At 29.5% G+C, this 23,786-nt stretch overlaps 2 protein-coding genes across 9 annotated transcripts; both read left to right on the top strand.

Annotated features, from left to right (window-relative positions):
• Window positions 1-3,781: 3,781 nt before the first annotated feature.
• Window positions 3,782-13,175, top strand: LOC101267197 (OVARIAN TUMOR DOMAIN-containing deubiquitinating enzyme 12-like). Of its 8 annotated transcripts, none has more exons than XM_069290735.1 (13): window positions 3,782-4,089; window positions 4,278-4,330; window positions 5,478-5,805; window positions 5,890-6,062; window positions 6,322-6,395; window positions 7,375-7,429; window positions 10,039-10,113; window positions 10,206-10,279; window positions 10,360-10,408; window positions 10,942-11,026; window positions 11,829-11,885; window positions 12,637-12,723; window positions 12,820-13,175. In XM_069290735.1, the coding sequence occupies exons 3-12, from the start codon at window positions 5,478-5,480 to the stop codon at window positions 12,714-12,716; spliced, it is 1,050 nt and encodes a 349-aa protein (XP_069146836.1). In that variant the 5' UTR covers window positions 3,782-4,089; window positions 4,278-4,330; the 3' UTR covers window positions 12,717-12,723; window positions 12,820-13,175. The 8 variants fall into 8 exon arrangements, with proteins under 8 accessions (XP_069146836.1, XP_004251162.1, XP_069146833.1 ...); XM_004251114.5 differs by having other exon boundaries at window positions 12,817-13,175; XM_069290733.1 differs by having other exon boundaries at window positions 3,813-4,089; window positions 4,179-4,330.
• A 6,369-nt stretch (window positions 13,176-19,544) lies between these two features.
• On the top strand, window positions 19,545-21,240 carry AOS2 (allene oxide synthase 2). The gene is given in 1 exon segment (NM_001287778.2): window positions 19,545-21,240. A coding segment is annotated over 1 exon segment (1,533 nt). The 5' UTR covers window positions 19,545-19,600; the 3' UTR covers window positions 21,134-21,240.
• The last annotated feature ends 2,546 nt before the right edge of the window (window positions 21,241-23,786 follow it).

Raw genomic sequence — 23,786 nt, 5'->3', positions numbered from 1 at the left:
CATTATACAAAATTGTTTGTTTACCATGTTCCTTTAATTATTATGCAATTATTATAATGATATTATATATTGACTATGATAAATATGATAAAAGTTAAATATTGATAATTTCTTTTGTAACTATTAAATTTCCACGTGGAGAAACTTTTTCCAACTAAAATAGATGTGATATGGAAAAAAGTGATAAACTAAGAATTTCTAACGATAGAAAGTTTGATTATCTCTCAATAGATTGTAGTTCGCGAATTTTCATTCTGATTAGTATATCAAATAAAAGAAAAAGATATTTACATCAAATATACTGTGTTTTTTCTTATCCAAATAATCATCTTTTTAAATTAAGTTATAATTATTCATCGAAGATTGACGCTTCATATAATATAGTGATAAAGGTCCCAAACTAAGGAAAACAAATAAAATAAAAAAACCTAAATCTTCATATTTCTCCATTCTCAAAACTTTATAATTAAATCTATGATTAAAATGAGTTATATAACCCCACTACTATTTGGTGGTATACAACTTTTGTTGCCTAATGAAACCAAAATTCTCATAGGAAGGAATAAAAAACTATCAAAAAGGATTTAGTGCAAGTATGACAAATTCCATTATATTCTATATATCATAGTGGTCAATCAAAATAATGACCAATTGAATTATTTTGTAAAAAAAAAAGATATGAATTACAAATTCTTATTAAAATAGTCTTAATACTAAACATTGGGTTAAGCTACTTGGATAATTGAAATTAATGTTAATACATGTGAATTATTCTTATTAAAATAGTCTTATTACTAAATATTGGGTTAAGCCAAGTACTTGAATAGTTGAAATATATTTTAATACATGTGAATTTGTTTCAGCAATATATATGAAAAAGTTAATGGTAAGAAACATATATAAATTATTATTTTCTCATAAATTTAATATCTTAATTATTTATTAATTTTGTTGCGAGTTTTTAAACTTAAACTATTCACTCCATTTATATTAAAACATATATCGTTATTGAATTTTGAGCAAAGATTACACAATACCAAAATTAAGAATTAACTTTATTTTGATATTTTCAATAAACAAAATTAATTTTTATTCTGTTACGTATAATATTACATAAATTATATACATATATATAGACCAAACCCTTGATTGGTACATTAGTAATACAAAATAAATCATATAAATTTATATAAAATCGAAAGTCGTATTAATAATAACCCTCTCCCCCTTCATTTTTTGCTTTTCTTAAATAAAAGGAAAATTTAGAAATATAAATACATGAGTTCTTAAGTAAAGATGAAAATCTCTCACAAAACTTCAATAAATTTCAAAGTGAAATATATATTCAAATATAATTTTATTTATTATATATATTTTGAATTTAACTTAAAATCCTATATATTTTTTTATACCATTTAAAACCTACTTAATTAAATATATTTTGCTTTCTTGAGGGAAAAATGAAAAAAAATATGGGAATTTAACGGCAGCCATTTCTAGCTCCCGACAATATCATGATAAAACACGGTATCCGTACCTGTAAATAGAAAGTGAATACAAAAAGACATTAAAATATTATTTATTTAGAAAAAAGACAGATCGATATGTAAATTTTGATTCGAAATTTATTTCAAAAATTATACTTTTTAACTTTTGATTTGTTTATTTGTTTGTTTTAGTTTGACGGAATTTAAAAAAATAGCTAATGTATTAAAATATATTTTTATATTAAAATTCTCAATATGCCATGTTAGAATTTTAAAATAAAAAAATTATTTCAAAATTATTATCTTACTCTAATTTTTCGTTATCAAACGAGTTGTAATATTCATCTTCCATGAATATTTTATGATTATAAAATAAAAAATATGTCATTCAAAGTGATTATTTTTAAGTATAAAATATGCTAATTTTTTACGATAAATAAAATGTCTCATCCTTTTTAGAAATGCCCTTTCAAATTTTTTTTGTCAAAGAGTTTCTATTAAATTTTAAAAATCTATCTTCAAATATTTATCTGATCATAAATTTTAAATATTTTACCTTAAACATTTATTTGGTCATAAATTTTGAACGAGGCTTCGAGAATTTATCTTCCAAAAAGAAATATTGGCATCAATTTTGATGGCAATGATTTACTCCATGTGATTTTAAGTGTACAAGCTGAGTTAATGATACACAAATACAATAAGAAATATGTCAAAGATTTATATTACATGTTGAAAGACATTAAAAGAGCACTTAGATGTCACTTTTTAATTTCAAAAATATGTAAATAGATGTTTATCTTCTTCAAATCACTAGATCTCAAGAAAACAAACATCTACTTACATATTTTTGAAATAAAAAACTGACATGTAAGTATTGTTTTAGTGTCTTTCAACATATAAACTCTTTTACATAATTTCTTGTTCTATTTGTCTAATGACCAACTCATGTTGTACAATTCCTTGTTGAAAAATCTTTCTTTAATTGCCCCCAAAATTGGTGCCACTATCCCTTTTTGGAATTGTTTCCATCTTCTTTCTTTTGATCCATTTGAATGTGTTACACACCTTTTCACGTTGTTTGAAGATAAGTTTTCAGAGTCTCGATCTAAATCTATGATTATATAAACATTTAAAGTAAGATTTTCAAAATCTATGACCAGACAAATGTATGAAGATGAGTTTTCAAAGTCGATTCAAAATCTTTGACCAAATAGACATTTGAAGGTATGTTTTTAAAACCCAAATCTAAGACTAAATAGATATTTGAAGATTAGTTAGCAAAATTTAATTAAAAGTCTTTGACCAAATAAACATTTAAAGTAAAATTTTTAAAGTCTAATCCAAAGTCTGACCAAACAATATTTGAAGTAAAGTTTTCATTTGACCCAAAATTTATGGTTAAATAGATATTTGAAGATAATTTTTCAAAGTCAAATTCTAACTCTATGGTTAAATAGACATTTAAAGTAAAATTTTCAAAGTCTAATCTAAATTCTATTACGTACTAAACAAATATTTGAAGATAAGTTTTCAATAATATCTATGTCCAAACATATATTTGAAAATAAGTTTCAAAGTTTGATAAAAAAAATCTATGATCAAATAAACATTTGAAGTAAATTTTCATAGTCTAATTTAAAATATATGATCAAACAAATATATAAAGATAAGTTTTCAATATCTGATCCAAAATATATGACCAAATAGAAATTTGAAGATGACTTTTCAAATATTGATTCAAAATCTATGATTAAATCGATATATAAAGTAAAGTTTTCAAAGGCTAATTTTAGATTTATGATCAAACAAATATTTTAAGATAAGTTTTTAGAGTTTGATCTAAACTCCATGATCAAACAAACATTCAAACTAACTTTTTTTCAGATGTAATTCAAAATCTATAACCAAATAGATATCTGAAGATAAATTTTTCAAGTCTGATCCAAAATCTATGATCAAATAGATATTCAAAATAAATTTTCAAACCCCAACCCACAAATCTACTATCAAATAAACATAAAAATATTTACTTAAACACTAGTTTAGAATATAGTTGTTTCATTTTTATTTGATAACTATTAATAGCATCACTTCCAATTTTTCACTTTATTCCTATTGATTCCCACTTGATGGAAAAAATATATAAAGACAAAAAATAAAAACTATTTTCCATAAATCCAATAAGATGAACATTATTATAAATGTATAAAATAGTTAAATTGCTAAAAAAGAAATTGATGACTTTTTTAAACTCTAAAATATTATGAAATAGCGAAAAAATAAATTTAATTGTAAAATAAAAGAGAAAAGGGAATAAAAGGCGAGGATAGAAGCTGAAAAACTCCAAAAGAAGGGACTGAGCAGTGAAAGAGAAGTCAGAAAGAGGTGCATTTGCAGAATTTTGATTCCATTTTTACTGTCCATTTCCTCTCTCTCTCTCTCACCTCGTGGCATCCGTCCTTCTCCACTTCTCCCCAATCATCAACTATTTCTCTCCATCCATATATTACTACTATTGCTATTTGTGGCTTCTCGAGTACGGTTGTTGTTTTTCTTCAGTTGAACTTGCTGCTGTAATTTGGATCGGCCGGAATAAAATGTAAGTTTAATGAGCATTTTTGTGAATAGATGAAATTGTGTTTTTTTTGTGCTTCATTACGAGTGTTTTGTTCATTTTTGTTGTACAAGTGTGTAATCATCAGGTGATGAATCAGTTTGAAATGGATCGAGTTGATCAGAAGTTGTTGTGATTGATTTAGATATGTTGTGTAATTTTTTTATCAACAGCATTTTTCCTCAGTTGAACGAGCTGTTGTAATTTGGATCGGCTGGAATTGAATGTAAGTTTAATGAGCATTTTTGTGAATAGATGAAATTGTGTGTTTTTCGTGCTTCATTACGAGTGTTTTGTTCATTTTTGTTGTACAAGTGTGTAATCATCAGGTGATGAATCTGTTTGAAATGGATCGAGTTGATTAAAATTTGTTGTGATGAAATTCAGTGTATTTTGTGCTTCATTCTGAGTGTTCATGTGTGAACTGTTAACGATGAGTATGAGTGATTTTGTTCAGTTGCTGTAGTTTTGAAATGGATTGAGTTGATCTAAATTCGTTGTTATTGATTTAGATATGTGTATGTACTCTTTTTTTTTACACAACATTTTTCCTTGGTTGAATGAGCTGTTGTAATTTATATAGGACGGAATTAAATGTAGGTTGAACGAGCATCTTTTTGTGATTTTTTCGTGCATAGATGAAATTGTGTGTTTTTGTGCTTTATTACGAGTGTTCATGTGTGAAGTAACGATGAGTATGAGTGAGTTTGTTTATTTGTTGTAGAAGTGCGTAATTGTCAGGTGATGAATCAGTTTGAAATGGATCGAGTTGATTAAATTTGTTGTGATGAAATTCAGTGTATTTTGTGCTTCATTCTGAGTGTTCATGTGTGAACTGTTAACGATGAGTATGAGTGATTTTGTTCAATTGTTGTAGTTTTGAAATGGATCGAGTTGATCTAAATTTGTTGTTATTGATTTAGATATGTGTATTTACTCTTTTTTTTTACACAGCATTCTTCTTTTGTTGAATGAGCTGTTGTAATTTGGATAGGAAGGAATTAAATGTAGGTTGAACGAGCATTTTTTTTTTGTGATTTTGTTAATAGATGAAATTGAGTAGTTTTTGAGCTTCATTCCGATTGCTCATCTGTGTTTCTGGTGAAGTGACGATGAGTATTGAGTGATTTTGTTCTTTCTAAAAACAAAACACAAGTATATTATTACTTTTCACAAAAACAAAGAGAAACACAGATATATTAGTTCTTGAAATGTTCTTGTACTAAAATTGGTTTGGAGGGAAATGGATGTTCTACGTCTCGGAGCCCAGATAATTGGCTCTCTCTTTTTATCGTTCTTAATTTCTACACAGCAATAATCATCAGTATTCATTGTTGCATGCTTTTATCTGATGGAAAAATAAAACTGCTCAGATGATTACGCACGAGCAAGATCCAGATGTCGTTCGGTGGGGTCTTCAGTTGTTTGATAGTGATCCTTACTCTAACTGCGCATATAGTGGTGCCATGCCCCAAAACAGCTTAGATTACTATCAGGACCATTACTTCAAAGGTGATCATTTTAGTACAGAATCTGGCAATGAGGAAAATCACAATTTCAATGCACAGCGTCTCCAGGAAGAACTGTCTCAGCTTTCAGTCGCTGAACCACCTTCAATTCTCCATCAAATGGAAGAACATACACAAGCACATTTTTATCCACAAGACTGGTTTGGTCAACCTATAGGAAACTACAATATTGGTATTGGAAGTGTTTGCCTTTTCCAACCTCATAAATATAGTTCTTGGGTTAATTTATTCTGACTATTCATATTATAATTTCCAGGAGAAGAGAACTGTGATGAAGAAGAAACTAATGATGGAGCTTCCACTTCATGCTCTAGCCCAGGAGAAGAGTCATATACAGGGGAGGACTGGTCATATTCACTTGAATTGACAGATGAATATGATCTTGATGGTGAAGTAGGGAAACGATTGAACCAGATGATTCCAATTCCTGTAAGCATTCTATGTCCATATGTATAGTGAGTTAGCTGCTAAGATTTTCAACTGTTCTCCTTTTCATGATCAACACAATCATCTGAAAAAATCGGGATTCATGTGCCAGAAGTAGTTGGAGACGTGTCTCATTGTTGTTAAACTTCATTCTCCGTAGACACTTGAGAGATATACTTGTTTTTGTCTCTAAACTTAGTTGTGCCTCTTGAAAACAATCTTTGCCTTTATGCTCATACAACTTCTATACTTGCCTTTGCAGCACATTCCTAGAATCAATGGAGAAATACCATCAATTGATGAGGCAACCTTAGATCATCAAAGACTTCTTGACCGGTATTATACAATTTCTTTGATGGAAGATGTGCATGTTTGGTTCAAACATCTACAAACCTTATGCTGGTTGATAAACCTTGCAACTTGTTTTTTTTGCTCTAAATTTACCTCACCACTTCTGAAAAGATGCTGATCGACAAATTATATTTTGGCAAAACTTAAATATCATATTGTTTCATAAGGATTCATCATTATTTACTATATTTTGCATGTTTTTTTATTGTTTGAAAAATTAAGTCCGTCTTATTTGATGGCAAAGATAATTCTATATTTTGCATGTTTTTCTATTGTTTGAAAAATTAAGTCCGTGTTATTTGATGGCAGGGATAATTCTTGCAGCTGTTAAGTTTAAACAAATTAAATAATGTAAATACCTATCAAAAAGGTGGAAAATAATAGGACAAGAACAAATCAGGAAGAAATACTCCCGTCTGCTTTATGTGGCTCTACTATTATTTGAGAAGTTGAACAACTTTTTCTTTGACCATAACTTTTTCATAATTCTGTGTAAATTTTTTTTGGTAAAGAATTCTGTGTAAATTTTATTTTAAAAAGACTAAGAACTCGATTTTATAATTGAAACCGAAAAGTAGATTGTTTGTCCCTTGTATTCCTTCATTCTTTTTTAAACAAAGGGGTTCATTTTAACTCACTTTGAACCAAAATATTTGCACCATTTTATTTCTATACAACTGTCACAACATTCATGAATCTAAATTTATTAAGTTCTTCCTACTTTAATTTTGATGTGATGTTTACTCTCTTTGTAACCTCGACTTTGATATTCTCTTTAATAATCCAATTATTTATGATATACATCAAATGAATTTCTTAATTCTTAAACTTCATGTCTAGTTAAATACTTTAACATAAAATGAAACGAGGGAGTATATATGTAGAATTTGTGAGTGTGTTCCCTGTTTGTTTATCTTCTTTGTCATTCTTTTGTTTAAGGTGCAGAAGTTTGTTTATTTTACAGATTACAGGTTTATGAACTAGTGGAATTTAAAGTTCAAGGTGATGGGAATTGTCAGGTCAGCTCTACTACATTCATCATTCAATTCTTTTCAATTAAAAGTCACAATCTTCCCTAGCACAATTATTTACTAGATAGTTGAGGATATCTGTAGTTTTGTTTAGTGTTCAAAAGAGGAGGGCAGGTTTAGTATCTTGATTTCTTTAGACATAAGAAAGTAATGACTTGAGTTAAAGAAGTTTGAAAAGGGTGTCTTTTCATTTTATAAATTTCTTGAGTTATACAACGTAGATAAAGAACGGGACATGGAACAACAAATATTCAATATTTTAAGAAACAAAACACTATTTTCAGATTATCCAAATAGGGGAACTTACTGCCCCGTATGTGAAATGTAAATAGCTTATGTATCGGAGTTACTAACTTCTAATCCCAATTTTAACAATCTATGTAATGATAATATCATGTAAGCACTTATCATAAGATACACTACGGGGAAAATGAGGAATGGACGCTGACAGACTATTGCATTTGACATTTGGTTAAGAAACTCCACCCAAGAAAGCCATCTCATATGGTTATGGGATGCTATGCGGTTGCAATATAAAATCTGAAATTTAGTGTTGGAACCAGCCTAGAAAATAAAGTGTTATAGATATATCATCCCTGAAAAAACAAAAGTTTGAAATAATAGGAACATGATTTGGTTTCACCACTTTTCCCGTAAGCTCTAGTTTTCGGTGCTACAATTCACACAAGTCTATATTTTTACCTTTGATATCCATATGTAACTGTCTTCTTACGCTAGAAAAATGCTAAAAAGGTCTTTTTCTTAAACATTAGTCAAAGTTGATGCGAGAAGTGATGAACTCCTAATCAAAAAAGGAGAAGTTATGCAGTTTGGGGATGTTAAAGCTGAGGTTATCTTAGGTTAATTATGAGGGTTGCAAATTATGTAATTAAGAAGTAGAGAAATAATGAATAATCAAATTGGTTTTCGGTTAGTAACTTTGAGGACTTTACATAACAAGAAGAAAAGAGGAGAGGAAAATGAGAATAACCTCTCTTAGGGATTCAACTAAAAAGGATGCTCACCTTGTTTAAGCTTATATTTAATATATGATCCTCCTGAATACTTCCTATAAATTTTTTTTGTTGATATAAGTCAATAGTCTAAAATAATTGCATTATAAATCTCAAGTTCTTTCATCAACCAATCAAATCTCAAGTTCATCATTCGAATAACCACACATCTCCATCCAAAGAACATTGACTCCTGCTATGTCCAATCATCTGTAACCATTTAACTTATTGGGGCTCAAAGCATTCCAATACTACTTTGCTTATATATGCTAAAGATTCTCTAAATCTTTCACTTACTTCTACATTGTCATACCAATCTTTAACCAAATTATTACCAAATATCAGACGTAATAGTGTAACAACATAGCTAAACTTGTATCCCAATCAAATAGTATCACCTACAGGAATATTTTGCTTTCATTGTTTCAATTCTTAGCTATGTATATTGATTCCAAAGGTGTTAGGTATTTTTGACATCTTCCTTCCCTGTTTGTTTAGTCTACCTCATCCCTTTTAAGCGCCTCAAATCATTGAAATGTCTTACATATGGCTCGGGGCATATGGAATCAACGTTGGACATGGACAAACCATCTCAGGCGGGAGGCAATCTTCACTTAATTTATCCTTTATGCATGCTATGTGCACTATTTGTCAGATGTGGTTATTTTTACTTGTCTAACATTATAGGAATGAATATCTTTCTTAATATCTCTGTATCTGAGGATGATTATGGATATGTTCACCTTAGAGACATAATATTGTTGGTCTCACCACTATTCTATAAAACTTTACTTGATAAATATTTTATGTATCATATAATACTCGAATTGCAGCCCTCTATTTCAAACATCCTATTTTAATTCTATATATCATATCTGCATCTATCATGTCATTTCCTGGACAATGCAGTTTTAGAAGCTAAGTCGGACATACTCAGGTTGCAACCCTCCATTTCAAACATCCTACTTTTTTCTGCATGTCATGTCTGCATCTATCATGTGTCTTTTCCCCCCTTCTGTTGTATCTATTGCGTCATTTCTTGGAAAATTCAGTTTAGCTATTAGTTCAGCATTTAGAAACTAAATTCTGTCTAACTTCACCTTCACCCTCTTATACGAGCTAAACTATACATATATTCTGTTTTGGTTCTATTTATCCTAAACATTTAGTCTCTAAAGTGCCTATCCAAAAATCCAACTTCTGATGGGTCCCTCCATAGTTTCATGGACAGTATCATCTGCAAATAACAGGCACGATTCTATTTACATTATTGGTTGACTCACACATAATAAGGGTAAAAACAATACTGCGGAAGGCAAACCTGGTGTAATTCAACATTTTCAGAAAATTCATTTGCCTTCCATTTTCCTGTACTTTGACTGCCCCTACATGTATGTCCTTAATGAATTCCTTCCTCTCAAGTACCCACACCCTCTAAAAGTCTTTTTTGTATGTATGAATCTCAGATTAATAGTAATACTGAAATGCAGTTGGGATTGAAGGAGTATTATCTTAATCAGTCTTGTTGTTCCGACCTAACTGTTCCATTTTCACTTCTGATTGGTAGAACATGTATTGTTCTAGTTTCGTGCTTTGTCAGATCAATTTTACCGCACCCCTGAGCATCACAAATTTGTCAGACAGCAAGTTGTAAATCAGGTCCGTAAAGCTTCACATCATAACATAAGCAAATCTCGCCTTATCATTCTTGTTCCGCGATAATGATATCATTTCTTTTTTTGGATTATCAGCTCAAGTCATGCCCAGAGATATATGACGGATATGTTCCCATGGCCTATCATGATTACCTGAACAAGATGTCAAAGTATCTCTTCAACTTTGTTTCTGAATTAATATCATTGTATGGATTACTCTAAATCACTACTTTTATGCAAATGAAATCAGGGACGGCGAGTGGGGTGATCATGTAACTCTACAAGCAGCTTCTGATTCGGTAAGTTTTTGGCCTGTGCTTTCTCTCACCCCATTGTTCCTTTCTTTCTGTTTCTCTTATTCTCTGGTGAGCGAGAATTTGGAGGGGGAAGGAGAGGCACTCTAAGTGTCTTTCTCTTTTAAAATTCTGGCATATCATTTCCAAGGCTAAGCCACACAAGGGGGTGAACTTTCCAAAAGACTTGCACCTAATAATTAAAATAGCCAAGACCAAGAACTGCATATCCCCTGGCACATTCTTCATTCTTGTTTAATCTACAAATATCAGTTGAAAGTTCAGAATAATTTATTTTCTTAGTGCATTTATGGTGCACTTTGTGAACATCATGTTGGGTTGTTGCAAAGAGATGCTTGGATTCTGTTAGTTGTTTATTAGTGATTCTCAAGCGTAATATTATAACACCATTTTCTTCAGTGAAATCAAGTTATTGGGGCTTGTTTATTTTTCCAGATTAAAAGTCAGTATTTGATTGTAGTTTGCTAGCAGAGTCAAGAAATTTATAATTATCTGACTTTCTCAACTATTCAATGCAGTATGGTGTAAAAATATTGGTCATAACATCTTTCCGAGATACCTGCTACATTGAGATACTTCCCACCATTCAAAAGTCTGAACGAGGTAAAAGATGTATTCTTGTTCGTAAATCTGTTTTGTTCCTTTTCTTGTTGCTAGATCTATCTGCAGCTTTGAACGTATTGCTTATCATCTAAGTTATCCCTATGACGTTGCGTAAATACTAAAATATTTGTATTGGTTTGGCCACCTCACAGTGGATTACTCCAGTTTAGAAAAACTAGTAATTTGTTTTCAGTTATCTGCTTTTGCAATGCCTAAATTATTGGCTAATCACACTATTGAATCCTCTTTTGGAACTTTACTGATTTCTCTATGTGGAGCAACTATTTATATTGAGTGCATAAATTGTAGAAAATATTGAATAGTTATGTTGACCTTAACTCTGATGTTAGTCTTGCCTTGAATTCAGAGCTGTCTTATAAGCTGCATCAACGTTCTAAATATACGAGTTGTGGTACTACTGACCTTCATGGTTAAGTCTAGATTCCTAGACTTGTATCTACAATAACAAAATAGTACGTTTTTGCTTAGACTTGGTTTTTTCTTGTGGAATTTTAATTTCAAGCAACAAATGAACATTTTTACCTGAACTTGTTAATGAAGAACAGATACATTTCGGTCGCCTTCGGGTGGTAGGTGAATTTGTTTATTCCCGTTGTGCAATTCAAAAGAGAGATCTCCTTTTCTCTTGGAATATATCAAACAACTCTGAGTGATCCTTATCATTATTACTTGGTCAAATAATCATGAAAGAGAGTTCATATGAGATCAGTCCGCATTGTTGTTTCTCTTCAGTTTTAACAAAGTTGGCCTGACTCTTGTATATGAACTCCCTTTGTTGCAGTTATCTTCTTGAGCTTTTGGGCCGAGGTTCACTACAACTCAATATATCCTGTACGAGGTGAGATCAAAATGTTCTAATTTTTGAATTAGTTATCATCTCTAAATTCCACCTCTTTTTTCTGCTTTCATCTTGTCACGTAAAGTTGTACTGATTGCAATTTTCCGGTTGATAATTAATTTGCCAATTTTTACTACTATAGAAAAACTTTTGCATTGAAATTGTTGCCTAAATAGTCAAGTAGAGGACTGACAGTCCATGTTTAAAATGGTCATTTTGGTGTACGCATCTTTGGATCACCATGTGGCCTGTGGGCAATAGAAAAGAAAAAAAAGCTTTCCTCTAATATGAAGGAAAGTAAACAAGTCAAAGTGATTCTATTGATTGACATGAAACAAAGATGATCACATTAACTCATTAACAACAAAGTTAACTGGTATTTGTTGTTGGTGGGAGGTGACATGTATATCGTGGAATTAGTTGAGGTGAGTGTAAGCTGACCCAGACTCCAGGTCATCAAAAACAAAACAAAAAAGATTCAAGTAGAAATCTTATATTGTACCTTAGTAATTTTCTGTGTGCTAGTTCGAATGGGCATGTTCTTACTCTTTTCTTCTCCCCATCTGATCCACAAAGAATCAGGAAATCATCTGTCCAAAATTTTTTTTTCCTTTCCATTCTCATTCTTTTCCTTTTAAACCGTATATATGATCTAAACTGGGTCTTACCCGCATTTTATTCTTCCTTGACGAGTGAGTGTTCTCTTGGGGTCTTCGTGTAACAGTTAAATCTGTTTGTTTCTGCCTTACAGATATCACAGCCGTTGAGATGAAAAAGAAGTACTTAGCCATTTCAAATGAGCAATTGGAATCTCAAGATGGTTACCAATGATAGACTGGTATTAGACACTTCACATATTCTGTTCAACTTCTGCACTCTTCAGTCTTAAATTATTTTGATCAACTATTAATTTATTGATTCCGTTATTTAGCAGCTAATACATTATGGTTGGCACAACACTTTTGCAAATTACCGATAACCAGCTCAGGTGCAAGCCATTTTTTTTCTTGACATTCTTTCCCAAGAGCAATATTTGGTTTGGGTTTTGAACTTGCACTATTCATCTTTGCTAAATCCAGCAGCAAGTCTAACATTATTTTCCATATTCTTCTTTAAGTATGTCTACCTTGAATGCATCTACAAAATAAAATACTTCAGGTGCATATTATCTTCTCTTAACCTTTAATAGTCAGATGTATAGGTGAATATCTGATTTCTGGAAATATCATTTTTATCTCATTGGTAAGAGTAATAATATCAACCATAAATGTTGTTTACATATAAAATAAATGGTTGATAGGTATAGGATTTTTTCTTTTTACAAAATAAATCTTGTGGGTCAATTTTTATATTTGAAAAATATAAAATCATGATATGAAAATTCAAATCAAACTTTTTGGAGAATTTTGAGATTTCATCTCATGATTTCAAATCACAAGATGAAATCGCATGTCCAAAGATTACTTAAAATTTGATTCATGTACTATTGAAGTGGGTAAAAGACAAATACTACAACAATAACAAAATCTTCATTATAATTTTACAAGTGGGATTTGGAGACTCTGGTGATTACTGAGTTTTAGTCTAAAGATATTTCAGATAGACCCTCATTTTAAGTGAATCAAGTATAAGAAACAAATAAAGTAGCGAAGAAAATAGTAGAAAGGTGATAAAAACAATACTTGTAAGGAAATGAAACAACACTTGACTACTTATTAATCTTCGATCTTTGATGAGATGCAGATGTATCATGTCTTGTCTTGTCTAATCACCGCTTCATATTTTTTTGACTGACTTCTACTTCTCATTATTCGACTATAGTCAACCTGTACACATTCTCATTAGAGTGTGTGTACATTTCCTCTTCACGTACTCGCCTGTCTTAGACTTACCTCCCTCATCTTGTCCACCATGATGATTATTCCCTCTTTGTTTTTGACATCTTCATTTTTATTCCTATCTCTCTTCAAATGCCTAAACATCCATTTCTAACATTTTTATTTCCACAATTTGTCTTTTTTAAATGTTCGAGTTCTTAATCAATTAATACTTTGCCGCCCTACAATATATTTGGTTTGACTGTCACTTTATATAACCTAAATTTAAGAATTGGCGACATTTTCTTACCGCACAAAACACCAGATATAAGCCTAATACTAGTACTTGTTAGTTCAATGAAGTTAAATATTTGGAGTCTCTTTTTTCTTTCTTTTGTTGGGTTTGAAAATATTTTGGAGTTGCAATAGAAGTCCACATCAAGGAAGTATTCTACTTTTTTTTTTTCAAAGGCAGTGTAAAATTTCATTTTGATTTCATTTCCTTTTATCTTTGTCGTTGAAGAATGTTCAACTCCAATGCAGTCCATAAAACTCGAGCTACAAAAAAAGCAATATAGAATTGAGTTTTTGTTGGTTTTCCATAAGTTCAATATTCGTATTGAAATTTAAATAATTTAAATTCATATCATGGAGGACGTATTTGAGAGAAATACTTCTATCAAAAAAATTCATATGCATAGTTCGAAATTGAATCTCAAACTAATAAAAAATAATAATAAATTCATCCGTACTACACCATCTAAAGAAAGAGAATGGCAATCTTTGCTCTCTTTGTTTTCTATCCGGTATACGATACATGCATCCAAAAACAAAATACTTAATTTGGCATTGAAATATTGATGTGGAAATATGCATAAATAGAAATAAAAAATATATAATAATTAATATATTTTCTAAAAAAATGTGTAAAACAAAACGAGACAAAAAGCTAGTACAAGTAAAATAGACTGAAGGGGTACTAATGGAGATAATAATAGCTATGACTTTTTAGGACCCATTAAGAATTGTGCAGAGTTTAAACATGCGCGCACTACTAATGGATCCAATGATATAAAAATATGATGAAACGACTCCATTGAGTTTGATAATCAAAATTTGATTTTAAAGTTTTTTATTGTAATTTTATTATAGTTTTAAATTGTTAAATTTTCTTTGTGTAATTCTACTATAATAATAATAACAAAAAAAAAACTCCAAAATTAATTTTAAAAAATAAAAAAGGAAAAATATAAGATAGACATGAAATGGAAATCCTAATTCCATAAAAATGCACTCAATGATAATTGCCCTATGAAACTTCTTTTTTTAATTTAGGTACATATATTTAAGTAAATATATGAATAAAATCTGTGTATATGGGTTTTTTTTCAAATTTCACTTTTTAGATTATAGAGTATATTATCAATTGTATTATTATATAAGGTGAAAAATTATGCATTCGCGTAAACCAGGTCCTTCTTTCTTCGATGCATAAAAACTTTTTTTAAAAGCTTAATTGCAAAGAAAAAATGTTATGATTTGTTAATCTTTTATGTTGATAAATTGTGTGTACTACATAAAACATTAATTAAATATTGGTGAATTGCATTTATATCTAACAAAAGTAAAATCTTATTTGAATACTTAAGTCGAGGTAATAAATATATACTTCATTTTAATTAATTTAATGTTTTTCATAATAAATTATTCATTAGGAGCTTATTATTTAAAATTCATTTTATCAATTATACTTTAAAAATATAAATATGACTATTAATAATCTTATATAGTTATTTAATGATATATGCAATATTAAAACAATAAATAGTTTTGAATATAAAAGCAAAATAATTAAGTTTTATCAAAATGTTTAACTATATTAAATTTAATATGTAAAGAATAAAAATGAAAATATATAGAAACTCAATAAAGTTATCAAAATTAAATTGACCCCACTATACTCAATGAAAGAAGGCACAATTTGTAATTTAGTAAAAAAGTGTAGGCTTTTTCTACAGATGTTAAAGAAGGCTCGAATAATAAGACTGATAATACAATTTACTAAGCGAACTTGCAATACTCCCTGTGAAGGCCAAAAATACTTACTAGGTCATTATTTTAGATTTTATGTGTATTAATAAACTAAAAAAAATTATTATTTAATTTAACTTTTTTTAAAAATACCAAATAATAACGACCTTTGAGAAGTTGGAATGATAAAAATATTCACACTTGCCAATTGACTGACCAATAAGCAGCCATGCAAAAAGTTACTGTAACTGTAATTAAACTTCCAATAAGCAGCCATGCAAAAAGTTACCGTCTCTTCTATCTAAGGAGAAAAAAGAAAAGTAATTAAGTCTTGACCAATAGAAATTACTGTATTTAATAATCGAAACCATTTTGGCAGTACCGGTGCAGACATTCATCAACATTCAGGTTGAGTCAATATTTAATTTACGTTACTCCCTCCGTTTTAAAAAGAATTATCTAAACCCTAAACTCTAAGCTTTAAATTCTAGATTTGGAACAGAGATCAAGAAAAAAAAAATTAATTTTGTGATTTTAAATTAAAATTATGTCAAATATACGAAATGCTCTTTAATTTTATGATTTTAATATGTCATGTGAAAAGTTAAAGTTAAAATATTATTAAAATGATTATAAAGAAATTTAAATAGTAATCGAAATACTTAACACAACAAATAGTAACATAAATCGATAGATAAACAATTATCATTGAATAACCTTCTATCGTAGTACATGTGCCTCCATCTTCATCTTCTATCTAAAATCATCTACTTCGTTAGCTAATATTATATCTTATCTTATCTAATTATTTTCATAATGTTTCCTGGTGTATTACTTATACGTTAGAGGTAATAGGCTCTGTCACCGGATAATTTTGGTACTAATTTTTTTAAAAATTATTCATAGTTTGACTTTCAGAGTGATGATTTGATTTTGGCTTTTCACATTTTGCCTTCGATCAAAGTCATTTTTATCTTATTTTTTATTTTTTCTTTCTTAATATGCACCTACATCTAATAGTTTGATATTATATTATGTAGGTTGATAGTTAATTAATTTTTAGCTACTGGGCAAACTAATTTCCACTAACATATGATTGAGATATGTGTGCTTCTCGGAAATAATTTAGTTACTTTAAGTTTATCGTGGCTACTTGCATATTAGGATTCTCAAAATATTGTATGTGTCATATATATTATTTAAAAAATACATTTAAAATATTATTATAACAATTGACAACAAAATTATAAAACTAAAACAATAAAATAATATATATTGGATCCGAACTTTTGTCTCTTAGCCTAGTGTAATTCTTATAATACGAAGTGATAAAAAAAAAAAAAAGACCAAAGTATAAAACGAATAATTTCATTAAATTCTGGAAGAGAAAATATTTTATTCCAAATATTAGTAGCAACTCGAGGAACATTTCCAAGATGAATGAAAAAAAAAAGATTATTTTATAAACTTTAAATAATAAATAATAATTAGAAGAAGAAAAAAGGGGTTTATCTTTTTTCTTTACCATATTTAAGATTCTTTAAGATTGGATTACTGGCTTTGCACATTGTAGATATTATTTTGGATTGTATTCATGTTATTTTATAGATCTTATTAGCATCTTATCTGACACCTATGTTGTTAGTATTAATTTGGATTGTATTCATGTTAATTTATAGATAATGAGTTTAATATTCAAAGTTTTAGTTCATGAATTTAAAATTTGTCATGAAATTATTATTCGACGTTATTATTTTATGGGAAAAGACTCAAATATGTTATCGAACTTTGATAAAAATTTTATTTATGTCATTTGTTAAAAGTTTGGTTCATCTATGTCATTTCTGTTTTAGAAAACATTATACATGTCATTATTTGTTAACTGAAAACAGTTCTAACTTTGCAAAATTGTTTATACGCGGTCAGTTATGATTGGGGCACGTCATTAATTAAATTATTTTTTAAAAAGTGAAAAATGTTCAAATATGCCAACGAACTTATAGAATAGGCTCATCTATGCTATCCGTTAAGAGTTTTCCTCATCCGTGTCATTTTAGTTAGGAAATGCTGACATGGATAAGTCTTTTCTCAAACAAAAATTGCAATAGATAAGTCAAACTTTTAACGGATTGCATAAATGAGTCTTTTTCTCAAAGTTCTATTGCATATTTGAACTTTTTCCCTTGTTTTACTCACAACTATAAGATCTATGTAAACTTATTAAGTTCGTTTGAATTAGTAGGGTTAGATGCGAATATAAAATATTTTTATCGGATTCGTTTTGATAGAAATACTTTTAATTCCCCCCCCCCCCCCCCCCCCCTCCACACACACACAATATAGAGATTTGCTCCAACATTCGCACTATAACCCCTCTGCTAAAATCGAAACCAAGATATAGAGAGGATTGTCCTTTTGTTCTGTTAGAGACAAAACAAAAGCACTATGTACTCGTATGAATGCTGTTATTTCTCATGTTCTTTTATAGTCTAGTTTGGTTTCGAGAATCTCTCTATATATATAGATCGAGCCTCCTTTTTAGTCGCCCTCTCCCCATCCCTTACTCGTCTTTTGATAGTCATCATCTTGAATTTTCTTTGTATGTGCCAGAAAAGTATTTCACCCCCACTTTTCTACATTGTATTATTATATATAAAATTTCTTCAAATCTCTATATAATAGAATGAAAATCCGAATGAAAGCACAAAACGCAAGAGAGAAAAATCTAAAAGAAAGGGGGAAAAGGTTAGTGCCTGAGCCAAAATATAAGAAAATTGCTACAAATTTTGAACTACTACTTTTAAAATATAGTAATGAATTCAATACAAAAAATTATACAATTTATATTCTAAATATACGTTTGCTCATGTCTAATACTAGGAACCTTTAAATTCAAGAAAGAAGTATGTTAGAATATTAGAGTTACGTAAGAATAAAATTCCATTTGTCCCAAATTAGTCGCCACGTGTTTTACTTTAAAAGGCAATTTGATTGTATTTTTCAAAATTAAAATTAAATTAAATTAATTTAATCTTTTATAATTAAGAGCTAGATATTATAAAATTACGCAAAAAGTATTAGTTATACTAATTTTTTTTCATAATGATAGATCAAAATTAATTTAAAACAACTCCCCAGCTATAATTAATTTGAGGGAGAGAGAAAATACTCTTCGATCCCTATACTTAGCCATCCCAATCTTGAATATGCTAATAATAATAATAATATATCTAGTGAAATTTTATCAGGTGTGAATTGAAGATAGTAGATTGTAGAGTAAATATGTACACAATCATAACAATAACACCAATGACGTATTTAACGTAATTTTATTTCTAAAATTATATTGTGAGAAGTGTGAGATATACAAGAATAAATTACAAGTATTAAGGAACCAGACTGAATTTATCCAGTTTAGGAAATATTCAACTTTATGACTCGATATCCAATTTCAACCAATCTACTTTGATTTAAGAACCTTTTTTCGTATAAGATAAAAATATTTTCTTCGATAGATTCTCTAACTCTATAATAAAATATCACTAGTGACTTGCCATTTATGACCCTATCCATGTCTTTGAATATTCAACACCACATTAGATCTAAATTATCAAATTTTGAACTTTACTAAAAAAAAAAAAAAGATCTCTTGAAAAATCATTCTATCTAGTGATGATGACTATATTATATAAAATTATACACGTGAAATTTATATATATATATTCACACACTTTAATAATATCATCATCAACAATATTTTTATATATATACATCACTCTTTCTTTAGTCCCTACCACTACACTATAGGAAAACATTTCATCAAACACCTTTGTATCACTAACATTACCCACCATTTTTTTTTGTTCAATGGCATTAACTTTATCTTTTTCTCTTCCTCTTCCTTCTCTTCACCAAAAAATTCCATCAAAATACTCTACATTTCGTCCTATTATTGTTTCTTTATCCGATAAATCAACAATCGAAATAACCCAACCTATAAAATTATCTACCAGGACTATACCCGGCGACTATGGGTTGCCGGGTATTGGTCCATGGAAAGATAGGCTTGATTATTTTTATAATCAAGGAAAAAATGATTTTTTCGAATCAAGAATTGCAAAATACAAATCAACTATATTTAGAACGAATATGCCACCGGGACCATTCATCACTTCCAACCCGAAGGTAATTGTTTTGCTCGACGGCAAGAGTTTTCCGGTACTTTTCGATGCATCGAAAGTTGAAAAGAAGGATCTCTTCACCGGAACTTTCGTGCCGTCGACTGAACTCACCGGTGGTTATCGTATTCTTTCGTATCTCGACCCATCTGAACCAAACCATGAAAAATTGAAAAAGTTGATGTTCTTCCTTCTTTCTTCACGTCGTGATCATGTTATACCTGAGTTCCATGAAACTTATACAGAGCTTTTCGAAACCCTAGATAAGGAAATGGAGGAAAAAGGTACAGTTGGTTTTAACTCCGGCAGTGATCAAGCTGCGTTCAATTTCTTAGCTCGGTCGTTATTTGGAGTTAACCCAGTGGAAACTAAGCTCGGAACTGATGGTCCGGCATTGATCGGAAAATGGATTTTGCTTCAGCTTCATCCTGTGATAACTCTCGGTCTTCCGAAGTTTCTAGACGACGTACTCCTCCATACTTTCCGATTACCTCCGATTCTGGTGAAGAAAGATTATCAGAGACTTTACGATTTCTTTTACACCAACTCCGCCAATTTGTTCATCGAAGCTGAAAAACTTGGCATTTCTAAAGATGAAGCTTGTCATAATCTTCTCTTCGCTACTTGCTTCAATTCCTTCGGTGGGATGAAGATTTTCTTCCCGAATATGCTGAAATCGATAGCGAAAGCAGGGGTGGAGATCCATACCCGTTTAGCAAACGAGATCCGATCGGAAGTAAAATCCGCCGGCGGGAAGATCATGATGTCGGCGATGGAGAAAATGCCGTTGATGAAATCAGTAGTATATGAAGCTTTACGAGTTGATCCTCCGGTAGCTTCACAATACGGAAGAGCCAAACAGGACCTTAAGATCGAATCACACGACGCCGTTTTCGAGGTGAAAAAGGGTGAAATCCTATTCGGGTACCAACCATTTGCAACGAAGGATCCGAAAATTTTTGACCGGCCGGGAGAGTTCGTCGCCGATCGGTTCGTCGGAGAAGAAGGAGAAAAATTATTGAAACATGTATTATGGTCTAACGGACCGGAAACGGAAAGTCCTACAGTGGGGAATAAACAGTGCGCCGGAAAAGATTTCGTTGTGATGGTTTCGAGATTATTCGTAACGGAGTTTTTTCTCCGTTACGATACACTCAACGTCGACGTTGGCACGTCGGCGTTAGGGTCTTCAATTACTATTACTTCTTTGAATAAAGCTTAATTTTAAATCGAGGTCGAGATCGAAATTTGGTCTACACTGTCACTATCGGCCAGTGTATGTGTTGTTTGTAATTATAATTTCAGTAATGTTTTCACAAAATGGGTGAATTTGTGTTTCTTGTTTAGATTTTGGGTGGTGTACATGTTTTTTTCCATTTCGAAATACTTGTTCGATCGTCTAAATTTAGTTGTCTATTTTGAATTATTTTTTTTAAATATCAAAAGTAACATAAAATTTTTTTTATTGTTTTTAATTTTAAATTAAAGATATGTTAACTTATATAAAAATATAATTTAATTTTATGATGTTAAATAAATTATTGAAAAGTTCAAATTAAATAAATACTAAATATAAAGAGAGTCGTTTATTATTTTTAAACGAAGTAAAAAGGAAAGTAAGTTAAACCAATTAAAATGGAGAAAATGTTATTTCCTGAGAGTTTAAATTTTTTTTATTTTGATCATCCCCTCGATATTTAGAGTGTGCATTGGAGTTCCGATTTAATCCAGATCATGCATCGTAGTGTGCATTCGAATCGATGCTCTCAACAGAATTTCTTTCATACCCAATATTTGAATTCAAAAATTGTGATTAAGGATGAAACATTTTTTAACATTTCATCACAGCCCATGTTGATCTTAAGAGTCGAAATTAGATACATTTTGAAAATATATATTTCTCTGTTTAAATTTGTTTGTCTTATTTTTTAACTTGATAAATAATTTCAGAAAATTACAAAGTAATTTTAAATCGTGTGATGTACTACATGTAAGATTTTTTAGTATTGCGATCTTAAATATATTAAAAGTGAAAAATAATTTTTTTTAAAAATTGCCAACAAGACTCGAAGAAAATACTTTTTAGTAGAGTCGAAGAAAAAAATACAAACAAATCGAAACGAATAAAATATTTATCATATTGTCCTTTAGTTCCATGTTAATTGCAAAAGAACCAAATAGACAAGAATCTTGGTTGGGCAATATTTTTAGCTAAGATTATTATTAAAATAATAGGAATGTCATTTGACCAAACATCAAGATGATTTAGCACTTGATTGGTCATTGGATTTTCAAATTTAAAATTTTCAATTGAGACTATTTTGGATAATATCTTTTTTATGGAAATTTTTTAACGTTTTGTTAGTCTGAAAATTGGGGCGAGTTAGTTTCTCGATACTCGGAAAATAGTCAAATTGGAAAATATTTAAAAAGTATTTGTCAAAATCTATTCAACTTTTATGTTTTCAAAAATTATTTTTTAAATTTTGATTCATCAAATACTAGCTTAAATGGTATCTTAAAAAATTTATTTAGTCAGAATGTATTTAATTATTCGATTATTATTAATATCTTTTAACAAAAAACTATTTTTTATCTTTTATTCTTACATGTTCATTATTAACTTATACGTACTTTTAAGAAATAATGATTAGTTATTATAATCTTTTTGTTTGTCATTCAATATTCGATTTATTTAATGCCTTGTATGACCCTATCAGGAGAAACGTTCTTTACTAAAAAACTTTTCATATTTTAAGTTCGAATTCAAAATCTTAAGTTAAAAATGGTACAGTCTCATTTTCTATATCGTATCCTTAAATGATAGTTGTTGTATTATCTTAATTCTAGAAAATTGGTTTGAGAAATAAATAACTAATATTTTTAGTAAAGTAAAAAGATAATAATTATATTTTCTTGATATTCTATTAAAAAAAATTAAACATAAAAATTACATTTTAAAAATAGTGAACAAATAAAAATAAACAGACGGAGTAGTATATGGTCTTTTTCTTTCAACCTCTGAGCTTCCTCCAGGCAGTGTCTTCTGAACATGGGCTAAATAGCCCAATGGGCTAGGATATCATTATCCAATATGAATCAATCTTTATGAACTAAAATGTTTAAAAGTATTGTCGTATTTATATTGAAACTTTTAAATATTTATATTATTTTTAAAAATTTGATATATTATTTATCGATATTTTGAAGTATTCGAACAATATGATGAAACCAAGAGAGTGAAGTAAATTAAGAAAGATCCAAAGTTAAAACTAACCAAAGTTCTAAGTTGATGTGATAGCCCAACATTAATTAACATTTAATAGACAAATAAAAAATAAAAAATAGGGAAATTTTCACATATAGCAAACAAAAAATTCATATTTGTATGTTATAGCAAAGTTTGCATAATTGCGCTCCATAGCAAACATAAAACTGTATAATTCGCTGGCCTATTTCACTGCAATTGTATAATGTACAATTGTATAATTCGCTGCCTATTTCGCTGCAATATTTGTATAAAATTTACGTTGCATACAATTGAATCGAAGTAAAATGTATGTATATTGCATAATTATAAGTGTATAGAAAGAATATATATGTTTTTCTCTCGCTTTATACAAAAATAGAAACACAATATATACACTTCTGTTGTATAAAGCGAGAGAAAATTGTATTTCACTGCAATTGTATAATTCGTTAGCCTTTTTCGCTGCAATATTTGTATAAAATTTGCATTTTTCTACAATTGAATTGAAGTAAAGTGTTTGTAAATTGTATAATTAAGTGTATAGCACGAAGATATATGTTTTTGCATGTGTATAATTAAGTGTATAGCATGAAGATATATGTTTTTGCATGTGTATATACAATTT

Source organism: Solanum lycopersicum, chromosome 11, assembly GCF_036512215.1.
Source record: "Solanum lycopersicum chromosome 11, SLM_r2.1".
NCBI classification, from domain to species: Eukaryota; Viridiplantae; Streptophyta; class Magnoliopsida; order Solanales; family Solanaceae; genus Solanum; species Solanum lycopersicum.
The sequence above is the reverse complement of the archived record's forward strand: the minus strand, read 5'-3'. Positions and strand labels throughout refer to the sequence as shown.